Here is a 20,066-nt window from a genome sequence, read left to right as displayed (position 1 = left end):
CAATAGAAGATATTTAATCTTTTCTTCCTTCATTCTCTCTCTCTCTCCCTCCCTCCCTCTCTCTCTCTCTCTCTCTCTCTCTCTCTCTCTGCAGCGAGGGTACAGTATTTTTTTTTAATCAGACAATCCAGACTTTAAATCCTGTCACTGTTTGTAATTCACTTATTTTAATGAAGGAGACACACTTATTAGACAGACAGGACACAGAGAATGCACAGCTTAATTATGGTCAGTGGCACCAACATCCACAAGCTGGTCTTGAAAATCTGCCATTACTTGCCAGAGATCATGCACAAGATGCCAAACAAGTAGAGAAAAATTTAAGGAATACTTCAATAATGAAGGCAAAGTACCTTGGCTAGATAGGATGTGCTTCCTGCACTAGGCATGCACAATACGAAAACTGTGTGTGTGTGTAATTCACCTCGGTCGCCTGCTGGTCACCCAGCCAATCTTCCCCATTACGGAGCGAGCTCAGAGCTCATAGACCGATCTTCGGGTAGGAATGAGACCACAACACACTCCACACACCGGGAAAGCGAGGCCACAACCCCTCGAGTTACATCCCGTACCTATTTACTGCTAGGTGAACAGGGGCTACACATTAAAAGGTTTTCCCATTTGCCTCGCCGCGCCGGGACTCGAACCCAGGCCTCTCGATTGTGAGTCGAGCGTGCTAACCACTACACTACGCAGTGTGTGTGTGTGTGTGTGTGTGTGAGTGTGTTTCACTGTTTGAACTGCTGCAGTCTCTGACGAGACAGCCAGACGTTACCCTACGGAACGAGCTCAGAGCTCATTATTTCCGATCTTCGGATAGGCCTGAGACCAGGCACACACCACACACCGGGACAACAAGGTCACAACTCCTCGATTTACATCCCGTACCTACTCACTGCTAGGTGAACAGGGGCTACACGTGAAAAGAGACACCCAAATATCTCCACCCGGCCGGGGAATCGAATCCCGGTCCTCTGGCTTGTGAAGCCAGCGCTCTAACCACTGAGCTACCGGGCGTGTGTGTGTGTGTGTGTGTGTGTGTGACTTACCTACTTATCACTGGACATAGTTATAACACCATTTATAAATAACCAATAAATAATAAGATTTATCATTGCTTATGATTTATATATTATCTCATAAAGTAATAAAACAGGTTTGTTAATGGGCTCCATTACTCAAATTTCTACATTACAAAGGATAAAAATGTAAAGATATATCTTTAGATGCTAGTTTTAATCAATGCAAGGCAGTTTAACACTTTCACCACTATTTGACACATTTTCTTATTCACTAATTACTCTGAGACATCTTTTCTTATTCTTCAGCCTCCTCCAAACACTACTGTCTAAAATTGGCAAAATATATTCTTTTTATGTCCTTTTATTCTTGTCAATGCTTATAAAGACTCCATAAATTGCTTCTAGTGAGAGGGTTAATACACAGATGCTTTTAAAAATTGTGTTTTGCTTTTAAATCTTCAAATCTTTCCCTTTCACACCTCCAGACCTCTCCAATCTCACCACACCACTCTTCTCCACTCCTTCCTCCTAGCTCTCTACAATCCTCCACTGTTAATCCCCTCCTCCTTCACTTCTTCCTTTACACTATCCATCAACCCTTTCCTCGGCCTGCCTCTCAGATTCCCTCCTCCACCCTAGATCCCACTCTCTTCTTCACTAGCCTATCCACCCCCATTCCCTCTACATGACCAAACCACCTCAACATGCATTGCCCTGCCCTCTCTGCCAGATCCCTCATCACACCTCTTCTCCTCCTCACCACTACATTCCTAACCATATCAATTCTACGAACTCCACACATGCTCCACAGACGTCTCATCTCCACCACATTTAATCTCTTCCTATCAGCTGTACACATATTCAGGTGCAGATTCATATTTTGACTTGCTGGTCTTTACTTTTTAAGACACATCATATGTAACTGCAGTACTTTTACTTACACCCTCGCTGTCTTATTTACAGTAGGTATTTACATATTTCTGATAGGTCATCACTGATACTACTTATAGCTATATTTACATTTAAATGTATTGATTCACTTTCTTGTACTGAATTCAAAGTTTTATAAGAGAGTTTACTTTACACATGATGAGTAGTGTTAACCTAACCTAACATTCAACCGTGTCACATGCAACCAAAAACAATACGAAAACAAGAACAAATTACCTGATGTGTTGGTCTCTGCCAGCTTGACTCTGACACTGACATTAGCTCCTCACACCCTGCAGTCAGGAATACAAGGCAGTCGTAGAACTCCCATTTTCCTGATACCTTGCTTGCTGAGCCACTTGGTGCTGACTGTATCTTCTTCAGCTCTCTCATGAAGTATGATTTCAGCTTCTTAAATTTTCCCCGAACTTCATCTGCAAGAAGTTTTTATCTTTATTGAAAACACTATTTCATCTATTGTGTAAATTCCTGTGTATGCTGTGATTCTGTGGGAGATAAAACATTTAATATTTCACATTATATTTAGAAGACTTCTAATCCCATATTGCACAATCATCACTCCATCAGTTCAGCTTAAGTTTGATCAGGTTAAATGCGTGTGTAGATGTCTGTATGTGGATATATATATATATATATATATATATATATATATATATATATATATATATATATATATATATATATATATATATATAGATAGATAGATATATATTACAGTAAGATTGTGAAACTAGAGATTTCATGAAATTCCTAGTGAATTTGTGAAATGGATTTTTCTTTTTCCTATGTTATGGAGCCTAACCTAACCTAACCTAAACTAAACTAACATAATATAACCTAACCTAATCTTACTATACTTTACTTACAAAACTATTCAATGATATGTTATTCTATTAGGTTATGTTAGGCTGAGTAAGGGTAAGGGTAAGAGTAAGGGTAAGGGTAGGTTAGGTTAGGTTGTGTAACATAGCAAAAAGAAAAATCCATTTCACAAATTCATTAGGGATTTAATGAAATCCCTAGTTTCACAATCATACTGTATATATATATATATATATATATATATATATATATATATATATATATATATATATATATATATATATATATATTTTATCATAGCAAATCTGTAGTGCTAAGTGCTACCCAAACCTAACCTATCTGTGTGGTAAATGTTTACATGTGCTCTCCACTCCCAAAACTAGTTGCAAACAATTTTGTTCTAGGCTAAATTTGATGCTTTTTCAAATGGAGGTAGATTTTTTTCCCACTGCAAACCACAAAAAAAACATCATACTTAGCCTAAAAAATGTAACCTAACCTCACCTAATAAGTAATCCAGGCTAACCTAACCTAACCTAACCTAACCTGCATGTACGAATGAATCTAAACCAGGGGTTCTCAACCTGGGGTACGTGAGAGAAATGTTGGGGTACGTGGCAGATTTCTCAAAATGTTTCAGTTTTGAATAGCTGCAAATTTGTTTGTAATATACAATGTGGCCTACATGTGCTAGGCTGGATGTGTCATTCACTAGAACCAGGACACGTTAACAAGGAAACTCTTGGAGTTATATCACTTGAGATAAAGCTCTCTTGGATTACAGTTGCCACACAACCTTGCAAATCTATAATATTTGTTCTGATTTATTATTTTATACGTTATTCACACACACAGTGACTTATTTATCACTGTTATTAGTTAAAAGTTGCAACTAGCTACAAGCAACACTAGTTCACTGCCATAATGATCGAAAATGGTCTAACATAGTTCCTTTTTGGTAAATGTATTGCATGTTAGTCACATATAGTGTCTCCCTGTGAGGTACCAGTTCCTATCGACACTACCTCATAGAAACATACTAATATTAATTAAAAATTTTGTCTGCTCCCCTTATATAACACATTTCAAACTTAATAAACTAAGTCAATAAACCATGCATTTATTGACGCTGCATTGTGGGTAAGGGGTTCGTGATCAATACTGAAAGACTTCGAGGGGTACATAAGATTAAAAAGGTTGAGAACCCCTGAATATATATATATATATATATATATATATATATATATATATATATATATATATATATATATATATATATATATGGTTCTAATGGTTCAGCTCGATGAGTTCTTGCCATTGAGATGGGTAAAAATGACCATTGCGTTTGGGGTGTACTTGTAAAACAATACTGTGTTGTGTTTGAGTTGTGCAGGTTAACATGGTGACACTACAATGGTCAACATGTGCCCCAATTCGGCTCAAATTCGGTTAGATTAACTATTATTATGTGGTATTTGCTTAGAAAGAGTAGTTTATTTCAACTGAATAGCAATGAGAAACTTAATCAAAGCAGTTCATTAATGTGGGGAAATAGATGACGAGAAAAACTTGAAACCAGTTTATTAAGACAAAGCGCACAAGTCAGTAGCCCCACTACGCGTCTATTTATAACATATGGACTAAAGAAACACAGTGAAAGAAGTCTTACCTCCAGTTAAACAGCTCATCAGTGGGTACTGGGTCTTGATTTTTATGGCAATCTCCCCGAAGACCTTGGCACGAATCTTGCGCTTGGGATAGTCAGCATCCTTTGGGTCCCAGAGGCAGCATTGTTCTTCTACCATCTCACAAAGACTTTTTACCGCACTTCTGGACCACAGTACCTCGCTTGACATCATATAATTGTCAAACTGAAAGCCGAGGAGGAGATGAAACTCCACCTAAGTTTCCGACAGCGGGAACAAGATCACAGTCCAATCGGAACCTCAGGAACACGGAACTAGTTTCCAGAAACTGATGCCGCAACACAGTTCCGGCAGCATTTGGTGCCGAAACAGGGAAACATTGTTCGTCTGAACCGCGCTTTAAAAGATTTGAGAGACCGTGTTGCATTTTTTTTTTTTTTTTATAAACTTTTCGTGATCAACTTTTTTTTTTCGCGACCAACTCTCTTCTAACAAACTGATGATTATTGGGATCACACTTCAACGAACCTTTTATTCAGTCATTTATTTCATGTAGGCAAAAACTGACAGTACTTTCTTTAGTCGTGTTTCCTCATGCTGTTGTGTTGCTGGTTCTAACTTGTTACTTGAGAGGACCTATTTAGATTGCCTGCACTTGGCTTCAATAAAATTTTTGTTCTTTTGTTTCGGTATGCATTGTCTTGAGTGGAGCTTAATGAAGGAGCCACCAGAGGGAGGAACGAGGCAGTAGCAGGAGGAGCAGAAGGAGGCGGGTTGAGCTGAACAGTGGGAAGTGATAAGACATGGAAGTCACTGCGGGGGAAAGAGTAGGACAAGGGCAGTCATCACCCTTTCTCTCTCTCTCTCTCTCTCTCTCTCTCTCTCTCTCTCTCCTGCAGTCCCAAAACCAAGCCAGTAGGGACGAATGGGGCTGCTGGTGTTCTATTTATTTATTTATTTTTTTGTGACTCTCTCTCTCTCTCTCTCTCTCTCTCTCTTAGATACAGGTGGTTCGTCTTATCGAGGTCGAACGCCTCAAGTTGGCAGCCCTGCACCCCGTTATAAAACCCCTTCCTTCACCTGTGCGCCGTGACACACCTGTTCTAACACAAACATTAATACCTGCACGTGTCTTCCAGCGACCCTGATTCTGCTCAGGTTCCTCTTAGCGGTTCCTAATTCACCGGTGTTCATTCTTGAAGTGAAATAATACAATGTGATGGCAGTGTAGGTGTGACGTCAGGGAGTTGCCAGGTTCTCTTTTCTTTGGATAGTTACTACTTACCATACGGCATGCGTGAATGAATTTTATAAAGGGTTGTTTTTGTTTTTCTAGGTCCTTTGTGCTTAGTTGTGTTGGCAGTTTGTGTGGCAGGAATTGGTGTGTTGTGCAAAAGTTGTGTGTGTGTGTGTGTGTGTGTGTGTGTGTGTGTGTGTGTGTGTGTGTGTGTGTGTGTAGTAATGTGCGTGTGATAAGTCAGGGCTGGGGGAAGAGGGGGAGGTGGCAAACAGACTTGGATGGACTCAAGTGTTTCTAACATTATTATTATTATTATTATTATTATTATTATTATTATTGTTTTAGTAGTAGTAGTAGTAGTAGTAGTAGTAGTGACAGAAGTAGTAATAGTAGTAGTTGATGTATTATCATTATCATTATTATTATTATTTTTATTATTATTATTGTTGTTGTATCACCATTTCCAAAGGCAATATCAATAAATAGAAATGTAACCTTTACAGCAATGACTATTACTATTGCTGCTGCTACTTCTGCTTCTACTTCTATTTCTACTTCTACTTCTACTATTACTACTACTGTTGCAGCCACTTCTTCTTCTTCTTCTTCTTCTTCTTCTTCTTCTTCTTCTTCTTCTTCTACTACTACTTCTACTTCTACTTCTACTACTACTACTTCTACCACTACTACTTCTTCTTCTTCTTCTTCTTCTTCTTCTTCTTCTTCTTCTTCTTCTTCTTCTTCTTCTTCTTCTCTTCACCACCACCACTACTACTACTACTACTACTACTACTACTACTACTACTTCTTCTTCTTCTTCTTCTTCTTCTTCTTCTTCTTCTTCTTCTTCTTATACTACTACTACTACTACTACTACTACTACTACTACTACTACTACTACTACTACTACCACCACCACCACCACCACCACTTTTTATGTAGGACGCACACTGGCCAAGGGCAACAAAACAGCAATGAAAAAAAGGCTCAGTGTGGTGCCGATCCCAAAGAGATCTGAAAAGAATCATAAAAAAAAGACAAGTGTCGTGAAATTTCCCTCTTGGAAGAGTTCAAAGCATAGGAAGGTGGAAATACAGAAGCAGACGGAAAGTTCAATAGTTTACTAGAGAAAGGGGCGATGTAGTGTGAATACTGGTTAATTAACTCTTGCGTTCGAGAGATAGAAAGGTGGGCAGATTAGCAGTGAGAGAAAGAAGAAAGTTTAGTGCAGTGAGGCTGTTGGAGGTGGGGGGCATGCAGTGTGCAAGATCAGAACTAACATGAAAATAGCGGTAGAAAATAGCAAGAGACACAACATTGCGGGGATAAGAAAGAGGCTGAAGACAGTCAGATGGAAGAGAGGAATTGATAACACGACAAGCTTTTGATTCCACCCTGTCTGAAGAAGAATAGTTGTCTGGAAGCTTGTGTTGAGTTGACAGATGGACTAATCGAGTTTTTGTAGGATTGGATGATGTTACGTATTCTTAGTCTTGTTCACTGGCCCACGAACAACAACAACAACTACTACTACTACTACTACTACTACTACTACTACTACTACTACTACTACTACTACTACTACTACTATATTAAATATGATTCATAAATTTCTGCATATGGGGTAGTCTCTCTCTCTCTCTCTCTCTCTCTCTCTCTCTGATGGTAAGAAGGAAGTATAGTCTCCCTAAACCACATGCTTATGGAGAACCTTGAACGAAGAATTCTCTGGTATTAGGAGTACTTGGGAAGTGAAGGCAAAAATGCGGTTGGTTGGTTGGCTGGTTGCCTGTTGATCTGTTGGGCGGTAAAAGATCATTGGGTTAGTACGTAGGCTGCTTGGTTCGGCCCCACTGTGTTAGCTGTACCATGAGAGAAAACTGTAAGATAGTGAGTGGGTAAAGGAAGAGAAGGATGTTATGTATGACTACGACGGAGGGTGAACGTGTATCAATCGACAAGGGTGTGAGTGGTCCGTTGTCAGGGGGGTGGGACTCATGCAGTTATCATATTGAAGTACCTTAAGTAATCACATCAAACTTACCGTGATATTAACCCCTTCAGTGCTAAGACGCGTTTTCATATTTATTCTGCTTACTAGTTAGTGATTTTTTTCAGAAACTTACGTGGGTGATTAAAATAGTGAAAACTCTGGCCATTAATCTTTTCACCTCCGTAGATCCTTCCTAATGCAAATAAAATCGTCTAATCATACACAAAAATCAAGGAAAAATGGGTATCAGTGTTGTGACTGGCTTGTTTGAAGGAGACGTGCGAGTTATTTGACTAAACTTTAGTGCACAAAATAAAATCCTACTGAGATACGACTATTACACCCAATTCCTTTAATGATGTGCGTGAAACATTTTGTGTATAGTGTTTACCTAAACTTGTATTTTGAAAGGCCTTTTCTTTCATTAGGACAATTTTCCAACTCTACGGAGACAATTGGCCAGACTCTGATGGACGTTATTCCTATTGCTATCATTAATTTCTTTCCATTCTTTTAGAGAGCTTGCATTTGAAGTGGGCTTTATTTTTTTTTCTTTTGTTGCCCTTGGCTAGTTTTCCTCTTGCGTAAAAAAAAAATCACTCATCAAAATATTAGTGGAGTCATGCAAACCACAACAACTATCAGAAAAAAAAGTCGATATAAACAACCAAAACGTTAACACTGAAAATACGAACCATAGATAATAATGATAATAATAATAATAATAATAGTAATAATAGATAAACATTCTAGGGAGCAGCAATATACCTACGGCAAACTATTCTTTACTTTCAACGTAATGTAGTGTCCTTGGCGCGTCACCTTCACACTTCGGAGTCAAAAAGAAACTCCTACTGTTCATATACACGTGGGTCTCCTAATACATCACCCCTTTATGCAGCCTGCCTTGTTTCTTACCCAGACATGAAGGTGCAAACTCGGGGCATGCCAGTGGTCGAATTTCTCAAACATGTTACCGTCTTATCGTTATTCTGTATTTTAAAACGCTTTGCTCTTTCATCATCACTACTTACCAAAGGCTCTAGTTGAAGATACTCATATTTTAAAGTTTTTTTTATGGTTCTGGTGATGGATTGGCTTGATTTCTAGTTTATTATAAGGCGAAACTGTCTTGAAAACCCTATTAGTCGTCTCTGTGGCTTTGGAAAATTGTAGTGAAAGAACAAGGTGTTTCTCAATATGAACTGTATGAATAGGCTGTAGTGTAAGTTGTCTGTTTTTCGCTAGTGTTTTGATGATTGTAGTGGTGATCTAACAAGGGTTCTGCTGGAATATTGAGCAAAACATCCTTATGAACTCCATCATACTTGTGGTGTTTGAAAGTCATGATTAGTGACTTGCAACAACGATTCGTGTAAACTGGTGCGTGGTGTGGGAAACTGGCTTACTTGTGGGAAATACACTTCTGTTTTCCTGGTTTATGTGTTTTTTTTATTGTTATATTTTTGTACATCAGTCAGCTTGTCTCGATCAGTAGAAACCGAGAGAGAGAGAGAGAGAGAGAGAGAGAGAGAGAGAGAGAGAGAGAGAGAGAGAGAGAGAGAGAGAGAATAATAATTGCGGAAGGAAGAAAAGAGTAGGAGGAAGAGGAGGGGAATGAAATTAAGGAAGAGGTGCAGGAGAACAAAAAGAAAAAGAACACTGTTAACTAGAAAAAGGAGAGAGAGAGAGAGAGAGAGAGGGGTGGGGGAGGTTGTCCTGTGTGTGTGTGTGTGTGTGTCCTTGGGGGTGTTTTCTCTGATTGTTCATCACAGGAAGCTCATCTCTAATGGGGTCATGAGTGTACCACCTGCTGGGATAACACTGCTTACCTGTAGTGGTGGTGGTGGTGGTGGTGGTAGTAGTAGTAGTAGTAGTAGTAGTGGTGGTGGTGATGCTAGTAGTAGTAGTAGTAATGTATATTATTATTATTATTATTATTATTATTATTATTATTATTATTATTATCATTTCCTTTATTGTTTTGTTAATGATAACCACCACCACCACCACCACCACCACCACTGTCGTCGTTACGTCTGCAATGATATCGAAAGCAACCAGGAACAAAGGAACAAAAACAGCAAGACAGTCTCGAATGGATACGTAAATTTATCCTACCACCATTTTTCCCTCCGTGCTTTTTTACCGTTATCCATCAAATTGAACTCTTCCCTCATTCCATTCCTTTCTTTGTTTCTCCCGCCAAACACCAGCGACTTCCCTCCATACTCACTGTCTCTGTATACACCTCTCATTTCTTTCATCCAAACATTCTCTCTCTCTCTCTCTCTCTCTCTCTCAATTCATATCATGAATGAGATAACTAATATAAAATGAAACTTCTTTTATTGTCTGCCATTTAGCCATACATGGAAATAACCAAACATTCATTGTATTCTAAGGGGTGAAGGCTCATATGAAAGGTTTCTATTTATCGCGTACCCTCGGTAGATTTCACTGTTTTCTAATCTAGTGTCTACAATGACGCCCGAGCTTAGGAACGCCCTCACTAGACTATATAGCAACTGCCCTGCTTCACTGCACCAACACTGATAAGATAGGAGTTGTCATGGACCAGCAGCAGTGGCAGCGGCAGTGTGTGGGTGTGTGGGTGTGTGTGTATATATATATATATATATATATATATATATATATATATATATATATATATATATATATATACACACACACACACACACACACACACACACACACACACACACACACACACGGGTTACTACTACTACTACTACTACTACTACTACTACTACTACTACTACTACCGCTGCTGCTAAAGAGAGAGAGAGAGAGAGAGAGAGAGAGAGAGAGAGAGAGAGAGAGAGAGAGTCAATCAATCAATCAATCATATATATATATATATATATATATATATATATATATATATATATATATATATATATATATATACTACTATCGCTGCTGCTGCTGCTGCTGCTACTACTACTACTACTACTACTACTACTACTACTACTACTGCTGCTGCTGCTGCTGCTGCTGCTGCTGCTGCTGCTGCTGCTGCTGCTGCTGCTGCTGCTGCTGCTACTACTACTACTACTACTACTACTACTACTACTACTACTACTACTACTACCGCTGCTGAGAGAGAGAGAGAGAGAGAGAGATTTAATGACCTTGGAGGCTTTCTAGCACAAGGGCGCATCGCTACTTCTCATTTAGTTATTGTTGTTTCTTTTCTTTTTGCTGTACACACACATGCAATAAATAAATAGATATCGATTTCTTTCTCTCTCTCTCTCTCTCTCTGCTAAGTTGACCTGGACCTATAGTACTGTATATCAATGGAGAGAGAGAGAGAGAGAGAGAGAGAGAGAGTCTGTTTTCTCTAAGCTATATAAGCTTGGTTGAGAGGCTATAGTGAAAACACAAGCTTATAGAAAAGTGCAGGTAATTATGGCAACAGTCGTCAAGCAGTGAAAGGGTTAAATTAGACGTGGAAGGGAAGGTGCCTGCTTGCAAAACAGTGATAAGAGCAGATGTGCGGAAGTCATCACTGTGTTACCCGTGGTGCACAAACGGCAATAATTCCTGCACAGCGTATGTCTTTCTTTCCTATACGACCTTTTAAACACCCGCCTTTGTGCTGTTACTTCTTCAAGTTCTGTTATCTAGAAAAGACGAAATCTTTCACACACACACACACACACACACACACACACACACTCTCTCTCTCTCTCTCTCTCTCAAAGATGACCAAACAGTGGAAAGATTCATTTGGAAAATTAAATAGTGGACAGTGCCAGCAAAAGTACATGAACAGTGATTAAGGGAATGCAAGTGGCAACACTGGCTCTGTTTGTAGGGATGCCAGCGGGGGGCAGTCTTATGTTATGCTTCAAATATTACTTGTTATATGTACTGTACACCTACCACTCATCTCGTATATATCTAATGCGTGTTGAAAGACGTCATCCCTGACAGAGAGATTTGAGTCTGTCATGAGAAGATCTGACTAACAGGAGCTGTCATTCTGGGTCTGCGGTGCGGTGGGAGTGATGTTTGATGTGTGTGACTGTGGTGACTGGTGAACAATGTGCCTGTGGTGTCACGAGTATCTGCATGTACTCGTATACCTACCAGGTTTTGTGAGGTCCGGGCACCTGCTACGTGCTGCATCTACCAGAGCATGGGATTTGTCTTGGAGTAAAATTGAAGGTTATATACGTCTGACAATAACTAGTATTATGCCCCAGTGTATTGTGGAACACCGTAAAACCTTGACTAAGATTTGTTGTATTGCTCTATGTGACAGTGACACCAGTCATCTTACTCTAGGTAGGAATGCAGTCAATGCACTGATTTCTATAGGTTATCGGGGTTTATTTGGTGACATTTACTTGTTTGCCTTTATGTCTGAAAAATGTCTTATATATTCTTTAATGCGTGATTTGGTATACACTTTGTTTATGGATATACCTGATATTTTATAGGCATCATGGATATGGTTTAATTAAGATGATAGCAGGTAACTAGTGGCGAGGTAAGACGGTGACAGTGTGGGTTTGGTGAGGAAAAGTAGCCAACCTAAGTGATGTCCAATTTTGCTGAGGTGTTATTGGTATAGATGGATCAACTTTTAAACTTAATACAATATGATTCTTGGTATTCAATTACTAATGAAATGAAAGTATATTGTAAAGTTGTGTCAGGGAAAAACAGATTCTTGGTATTCAGTTATTAAAGAAATGTAAGTATACTGGAAAGTTGTGTGTCAGGGAAATACAATGTTCCTCTTGTTTTCTCTCCTTGACGAGTTGAAGGGTATGGTCCACAGTTGTTCACTTCACCTTAACCCTTTCAGTAGTGAGATGCATTTTTACCTTGATTTTTGGGTATGATTAGATGATTTCTTTTACATAAGGGAGAGTCTGTAAGGGTTGGAAGATTAATGGCCAGTCTTCACTAATCACTTTTCTAATCCCAACATATGTTTCTAAAGCTGTATAAAATTACCATATAGTAACCAGAATGAATATGAAAGTGTGTCCTGCTAAAAAAGATTCATGAAGATGTCTGTCACCTGTTATGCCACTGTCACCTCTTTGCCTCCCGTCCACTTTTTTTTTTTCCATTTTTTAATCTTAATGAAGCTGTAGAGCATCTTTACAGTATTTACCTTCCAGACATAACTTTTTTTTGTTGTGCATTTTATTTCAGTGTAATTTTTTTAATTGAAATCACTCTTTTGTGCCTCAAAAATGCAATTCTGTATTCTTAAGTGTTTCTGGATCTTATCTCAGTACTACTTCCCTTTTGTCAGACAGTAAAAGAATGTTGCTACCATTTCCAAGCATATTCGTGTTTCTAGTCACTGTTTGATGAGGATTATGTTATGTTTCAAAAAAGTTCCAGAGAGAGAGAGAGAGAGAGAGAGAGAGAGAGAGATGCATTTAAGGATACACAAGTTTGTATTTTCAAATGCTTTGTGTTTGTTTGTAGGACCATTTTCAAGAGCTTTGCTGGTATTATATAGGTTCTCATGAGTTTTTTTTTTTTTTTATTACTGTTGCAGATTATAATCACAGAAACACCATTGAAAAACTTGGTAACTTAGGTTTGAGCCTTTTAAAAGTAGCTATTGGAGATGAGATGCCAAAATATTTGAGAATACAGGTCAGTTTTAACCATAGTCACATAGTAAGTCACATTAAAGTACTGCTGTAGTACTGTATGTACTTTAGGGTTACATTTTCTTAATCAAGAATCAAAGGTATAAATGTATCTTAATCTGTTACTCATTTATTTCATTTATATCATCATCTATTCATCTTTGATCAGCATTTAACTAAATTTATGAAGTTTGTAATTGTCAGTACCAGTAAGTATATTGATTGAAATGGTGAATGATGACTTGGTTATTTAGTGAAGTACACCAGTTCACCAGCTTATTAGGATTCATAGCCAGGCATGTCAACTGCCAAAATTTATGTAGCAATTTATGATCACCTGTGACAAAATAGTTATACTAGGTTACATTACATACTAATGTTTGAAAACTATTTGCAGAAAAGTGTCATTGTCATCAATCATTACATACCATCCAAGATGCCTTCAGATAAGAAACAAAGGAAGAAAAAAGGTACATATTTGTCCTTACTGTCAGTTAGGAAGAAGTGTCTTGAGTAATGCTGAGAATCCTTTCCTGGTATCTCATTATAAGTTATGTTCTCCATATTAAGGAAGTTGACATAAGCTGTCATGTTCATGTTATGATGTCCAGGGGAGCAACCTGGTAGTATGTAATTATAAAGTCAAAATCACATTTAAATTTGTCTAAGATTCTCTCTCTCTCTCTCTCTCTCTCTCTCTCTCTCTCTCTCTCTCTCTCTCTCTCTCTCTCTCTCTCTCGTCAGATGCACCTCCAGGACAGGCAGCTTGTGAGGCTCCTTCAACATTGCCAAAGTGTAGACAACCATCCATGCCCAAGATGGAATTATCTCCTCTATCAAAAATGCCAGCTGGCTTTGACAAAGATGATTTCTTATTCAGTAAATTGTACAAGAGTGTAGTTGTAGTGGGCGGACAAACTATAAATGAGGTGTTGCAAATTATTTTTCGGCAAAGAGCTGGAGAAAATATTTCCACCTACACATTAAATAAGTTGATTACGCAGATAAAACTCAGTAAGAAAAAGACAAACAGTGTTACAAACAAGATACCCAGTAAGCTCTTAGAGGAAAAACTTCTTGCTATTAAGATTGATGTAACTGGCGGAATCTTTCTTTTACAGAAGGTGTTTTATGATGAATACAAAAAACTATCAAGTCACTGCCAGACACAGATCCAGACTTTCCGGGAACTCAGAAATTCTCTCAGCCACAACTACCCTCTCACCCACCAGGACTTTGAACCACACCATGAAAAACTCAAATATTTATTGGAGAAAAATGAAGACATTGGTATTCTTCAGAATGAAATACAGGAATTAGTGGAAAAGAAAAAGACTAATGCAGATAAAGAACTGGATCAGATTGAAAAGTACATTGATGAAAAGAAAAAAGAATTATATGTTATTATTGAAATAGAAAAACTAAAGATAATCCTTAAAGATATATTAGAAAATGTTGCTACAGAATTTAAAGAAGATTTAACACAATGTAAAGATAAGATAGATAAAAGCCTTACTGATATTAGCCAAGCCAAGGTGGAACAGTATGATCAGAATACCTATAATTCAGAAGTGCAGAGGTATAAGGATGATCCTGTACATGAGTTAATCACGAAGGCTCGAGAAGAACTGAGAGAGCAGTACAGAAGACTGAGGGTTGCTAATCCCTGCCCCTGGATGGTGACAGATCAAGCTGAAAACTCTTCACTGGATAATTTTTACATTGATAGAATTTACACTCCACTTAAAATTGAGGGTCCTGGGACAGAAGTCTTTACTGAGAAACTGCTGGTTGCTGGTAATGATTTAGGGGAAGAAACAGCTATGTCTTCTGCACTAGTGGTGTCTGGTCTTGCAGGTTCAGGGAAATCTTCTCTATGCCTTTACCTCCTCCATCATTGGGCAGAGGGCACAGATGAAATAAAAACACTGAAAGATTATAACATGGTGATTTTTGTGGAAATGCGAACCATAAAGTCTAATTCTCTAGAAGAATACTTGAAAACACAAAGAATGAAGAAGTCCACTGCTGGCATTTCCTCAGATGACATTGTTCAGCGATTGAATGACTTGAAATTACTCTTCATTGTTGATGGCTATGATGAAGCCAAGAAATCCTCTCGGCAAATGGTGGAGGAGATATTTGCAAAGTTTCCAGAGCAACGCATCCTCCTAACCACACGTGGAGAGTTCTGCAATGAAGTGAAGAAATCTGCTAGGAGGCATCATATGGCTTATCTTACTATAGAAATTTGTGGGTTTGATGAGTCCAGAATTCAAGAATTCACTGAAAAGGTATTTAAAGTAGTAAGAAACTATTCATATTATGCTCAGAATCAAGCCTGTAGTGTAAGAGCCTGTGCCAACTTCCTAGATTATGTTCAGGGACGGGCCAAGATTCTGGAGAAACTACTTGAGTTGCCCTTGACATTGGCACTTATGATATACATGTGGATAGACTGTCCAGCAATCCTAAACAGAGTAACCACCGCCACATCTCTCTATTATGAACTGTTTTGTTTGTACCAGAAGAAATTAAATGATCGCCTTAAGGATCCTTGCTCGGATAAAACTCTTGAAAGCTTAATGCTCCTTGTAGGAAAGAAAGCTTGGGAACTATTAGTACAGGAAGAATCAATACTGTCAAAGCAAGATGAAAAAGAAATAGAGGAAGAATGTATAAATAAAGGATGCCCTAAGGAAGAGTTGATGTCTGCATTTCTTGTCTATGAATGTTATGACACAGATTCAGAATGCAATTATGACTACTCATTTATGCACAAAACTCAGATGGAGTATCTCAGTGCATATTTTTTGGTGGAAGAAAGTGAAAATGGAAGTCTGTACAATGCCCAAGAACAATTCCATGGATCTGGATTTCATCAAGTTATTATATTTGTTGTTGGCCATTTTGCTAGAAAAAAAATTATTGAACAAAATTTGAAAGATATTTTTGTATTGTTAGACAATGCTGATATTGATTCACTGGACTACAACTTCTGGTGGAGATTGTTGACAGAGTCACTGAAAAATGAAGCATTTCTTAAGGAAATTTGTACAAATAGATTGCCTTGTAGTGAATGGAAACTTTCTGAAAAACATGTTGTGTCTGGACTTCAGTTGCTGATTACTTCTCCAGTATATACAGTAAAGAACCTTATCATTGAAATAAATGATGTTGATCCCTATGATGTCAAGGATCTGTTGAGTATCATGGAGACACTGAAAATAAAATTTAAGAACCGATATACTAAAAATAATCCTATCCTTACTGAGCTGTTTTTCTGGCATCATTTTCAAAGAAAATGTAACAAGCCTTCTGACTACTTTCTTCGTGCCCTGTACCCATGGGGCCATCTAACAAATTTTGTTGGAAGTGTTGGTGAACAGAAAGAAGGCTTTGAAGTGCTCAGATACTGCTTTAATGTCAAGAACCTGAGAGTTCGACTTGATACGTGTGATGCAGAAGTTTGCCTTGCCAACAGCTTAAAAAGAATTGGCAAAGGTATTAAGAATTTGCGTGTGATGCTGGCACTGGACCCATCAGAGTGTGATGCTGACAGCCTGGTGTGCCTTCCTAATAACAAATTTACGGGTAGCTTGGAATTGACACTACCAAATATGACTGATGAGAACAAGAAATGGATAGTGAAGGTGGTGGAAAAACTCGCTGGAGGAACAAGGTAGTGTTTGGTGCAAGTACTTAGTAGATAGTATGCAGGTTTATTTAGTAATGAAGTAGGGGAGGCAATACTCAGTGGGACATTATTTTGAGTCTTAATTACTATTATTCTCTTCAATATTTGGATATCAATTTATCAAGAGTAGGATGCATTTGTGTACTCACCATCTGCAGTGCTTGTTATTTTTTTATTCATGATTTAGTAACTCCTTTGCACATCACAGACATTCATCAACATGACATGATGCAATTGGCCTGGGGAAGATGGACCTTTGATAGCTTTGGTGGCAGTAGCGTTAGGAAAAGATCATTTCAGAATTTAGCTAAACTTAGGTAATCTTTGTCAGAGAGGACATTCAGGGGACAAAATCTTTTGCTCAAATACATACATATGAGACTGACAAGCCATCAAATTCAATAAATGAAGAAGAGGGCACTAGATTGATTTATTACACTGGTGATGATAAGATCCATTTGATCTCATCTTGCACGTTTAAGAGATGATCACACCAAATTACCCAGATTTATGTATCTTTACTTTATATTCAGATGAAGTTCATATTCATTTGTCAATCTAACTATTGTTTCATATGAAATCTCAAGACCAATCTCTTCATCTTATGATTACCTTACCTTTACTAACACTTGCTTTTTGCACATGTTCAGTCAAGGCTATTATCTTCTCAGGAGGAGGTAGTAGACACCTACCAAAATTATGTACTCCCAGCGAGGTTTAGTAGCACTAGTTCAGAGGGTGCTGTGAACTTTCCGTTAAAGCTATTTGTGATCTCGCTGAATGTTTCCCTTTGTCTCATAACTCAAGGGGGCAGTCACAGTCTGCCCTTTAAAGACAACTCTCCTTCTTCACATAAAAATAGATGCATTTACTACACTCCTACGCTGATGATACCACTCTACATCTTTCCACGTTCTTTCAGAGACGTCCAACCCTTCAGGAAATTAACAGATCACGCGGGGACACCACGGAACGCCTGACTTCCGATCTTTCTAAAATTTCCGATTGGGGCAGAGAAAATCTAGTAGTTTTCAATGCCTCAAAAACTCAATTCCTCCATCTATCAACTCGACACAACCTTCCAGACAACTATCCCCTCTTCTTCAATGACACTCAACTGTCTCCCTCTTCCACAATGAATATCCTCGGTCTGTCCTTTGCTCATAATCTTAACTGGAAACTTCACATCTCATCTCTTGCTAAAACAGCTTCTATGAAATTAGGTGTTCTGAGGCGTCTCCGCCAGTTTTTCTCGCCCTCCAACTGCTTACTCTGTATAAGGGCCTTATCCGTCCCTGTATGGAGTACTCTTCGCATGTTTGGGGGTTCCAGTCACACAGCTTTGCTTGATAGGGTGGAATCGAAAGCTCTTCGTCTCATCAACTCCCTCCTCTGACTAACTGTCTTCAGTCTCTTTCTCACCGCCGAAATGTTGCATCCCTTTCTATATTTTATCGCTATTTTCATGGTAACTGTTCTACTGATCTTGCTAACTGCATGCCTCCCTCCTCCTGCGGCCACGCTGCACAAGGCTTTCTTCTTCCTCTCATCCCTATTCTGTCCAACTCTCTAATGCAAGAGTTAACCAGTACGCTCAATCATTCATCCCTTTCACTGGTAAACTCTGGAACTCCCTCCCTGCATCTGTATTTCCAAATTCCTACAACTTGTCTTCTTTTAAGAGGGAGGTATCGAGGCATTTGCTCCCCTAATTCTGGCTGACGGTTTTGGCACTTTTTGTACTCTTTGGAGAGCCAGCGCTCAAGTGGGCTTTTTTCTAACTTTCTTTTTTTTTGTCCTTGGCTGGCCCTCTTCCCTACGTAAAAAAAAAAAAAAAAAAAAAAAAAAAAACACACACACATTTCACTTTAGATTAAAGAGTGTTGACTCCAAACCCTACCATGGAGTTCCCTTCTGGGGAGGGGACCAGAAATGTCCCCAGATCGGACTGCTCTCTCGGTGCCGACTGAAAATGTCTTGACACCTCCCGCAACTTTTTCATTAACTTCTGCAACATTTGCAGTCTTAAATTTAATTTTCAATTTGTCTTCAGTCTCTCTCACCATCGAAATGTTGCATCTCTTTCTATCTTTTATCGCGATTTTCATGCTAACTGCTCTTCTGATCTTGCTAATTACATGCCTCCCATCCTCCTGCGGCCTCACTGCACAAGGCTTTCTTCCTCTCATCCCTATTCTGTCCAACTCTCTAATGCAAGAATTAACAAGTTTTCTCAATCATTCATACTTTTCTCTGGTAAACTCTGGAACTCCTTGTCTGCTTCTGTATTTCCATCTTCTACAACTTAACTTCTTTTAAGAGGGAAGTTTCAAGACATTTGTCCCTGAATTGTGGATAACTCACATGACTTTTAAGAGAACTGGCAACCTAGTGAGGCCTTTTTTTTTTCCCTCATATTTTGTTGCCCTTGGCCAGTTATTCTTCCTGCATAATAAAAAGAAAAAAAAAATCTGTACTTTCAAACATCATTAGATTTGCAATATATTTTAACATTTTGTAAGATTTGTAATTTATACCTTTTTCCCTTGGTTTCCAGCTATGGGTGTTCAAGAATTATGTTTGAGAAAAGCACCCTTTCCGTTTGTACTGTGCTGTACCTGATGATGGAGTTGCGTGATATGGTGCATGAAAAGCTCACTGTCGAAAGCATTCATGAATTAACACTTCAAGAACAGATCGAACTGGAGAAACAGATGAAATCAACTCATATGGAAGTAAACTGGATAGATTGATAGTCATACAGCTATTGGCAGGTGAGATTTTATACAATTTTGCTTTTTACCTTTGTTTATCATAAGATGTATATACAGGACATCTAATCATAATGCTGAATTCATCTAGTAGTATGCAGTTATTATAAAAAGGATTTGATCTGGAGTTTATCTCTTGAAGTAAGTCACATGCTGCATACATGTAGGAAGAAGAAAGGTTTCCTGTAGCCAGGTGCTACCTTCTTTTTCTGCCAGGTAACTGTGATCTTTTATTGTCTATAACTTAAAAAGCATCTGGCTTGACTTTCTTGG

The 20,066-nt window shown here is 38.5% G+C and overlaps 2 protein-coding genes across 15 annotated transcripts in view; one reads left to right on the top strand and one right to left on the bottom strand.

Moving 5' to 3' along the window:
- LOC123520563 overlaps positions 1-11,517 on the bottom strand; it is a 29,428-nt gene extending 17,911 nt beyond the window's left edge. The window contains exons 1-3 of the mRNA XM_045282948.1: positions 11,380-11,517; positions 4,465-5,334; positions 2,190-2,386 (exon numbers count right to left, since the gene is read on the bottom strand). Of these exons, the coding sequence (XP_045138883.1) occupies positions 2,190-2,386; positions 4,465-4,654 (387 nt within the window). The 5' untranslated portion in view covers positions 4,655-5,334; positions 11,380-11,517. The remainder of the gene's footprint in view (positions 1-2,189; positions 2,387-4,464; positions 5,335-11,379) is intronic.
- LOC123520559 overlaps positions 1-20,066 on the top strand; it is a 151,328-nt gene that overhangs the window by 126,782 nt on the left and 4,480 nt on the right. The window contains exons 1-5 of one of the 14 annotated variants that reach the window (XM_045282944.1): positions 11,025-11,103; positions 13,723-13,795; positions 14,070-14,204; positions 14,447-17,007; positions 19,580-19,796. In XM_045282944.1, coding sequence (XP_045138879.1) covers positions 14,070-14,204; positions 14,447-17,007; positions 19,580-19,775 — 2,892 coding nt within the window. In that variant the 5' untranslated portion in view covers positions 11,025-11,103; positions 13,723-13,795 and the 3' untranslated portion in view covers positions 19,776-19,796. Of the gene's footprint in view, positions 1-11,024; positions 11,104-11,145; positions 11,254-11,439; positions 11,465-11,518; positions 11,992-12,019; positions 13,121-13,212; positions 13,330-13,722; positions 13,796-14,069; positions 17,008-19,579; positions 19,797-20,066 lie in introns of those variants that run through there. The other 13 variants (XM_045282945.1, XM_045282939.1, XM_045282946.1 and 10 more) reach the window with 13 other exon arrangements.

This window comes from Portunus trituberculatus, chromosome 47, assembly GCF_017591435.1.
Source record: "Portunus trituberculatus isolate SZX2019 chromosome 47, ASM1759143v1, whole genome shotgun sequence".
Taxonomy (NCBI): domain Eukaryota; kingdom Metazoa; phylum Arthropoda; class Malacostraca; order Decapoda; family Portunidae; genus Portunus; species Portunus trituberculatus.
This window is presented reverse-complemented; position numbering and strand designations above follow the sequence as displayed.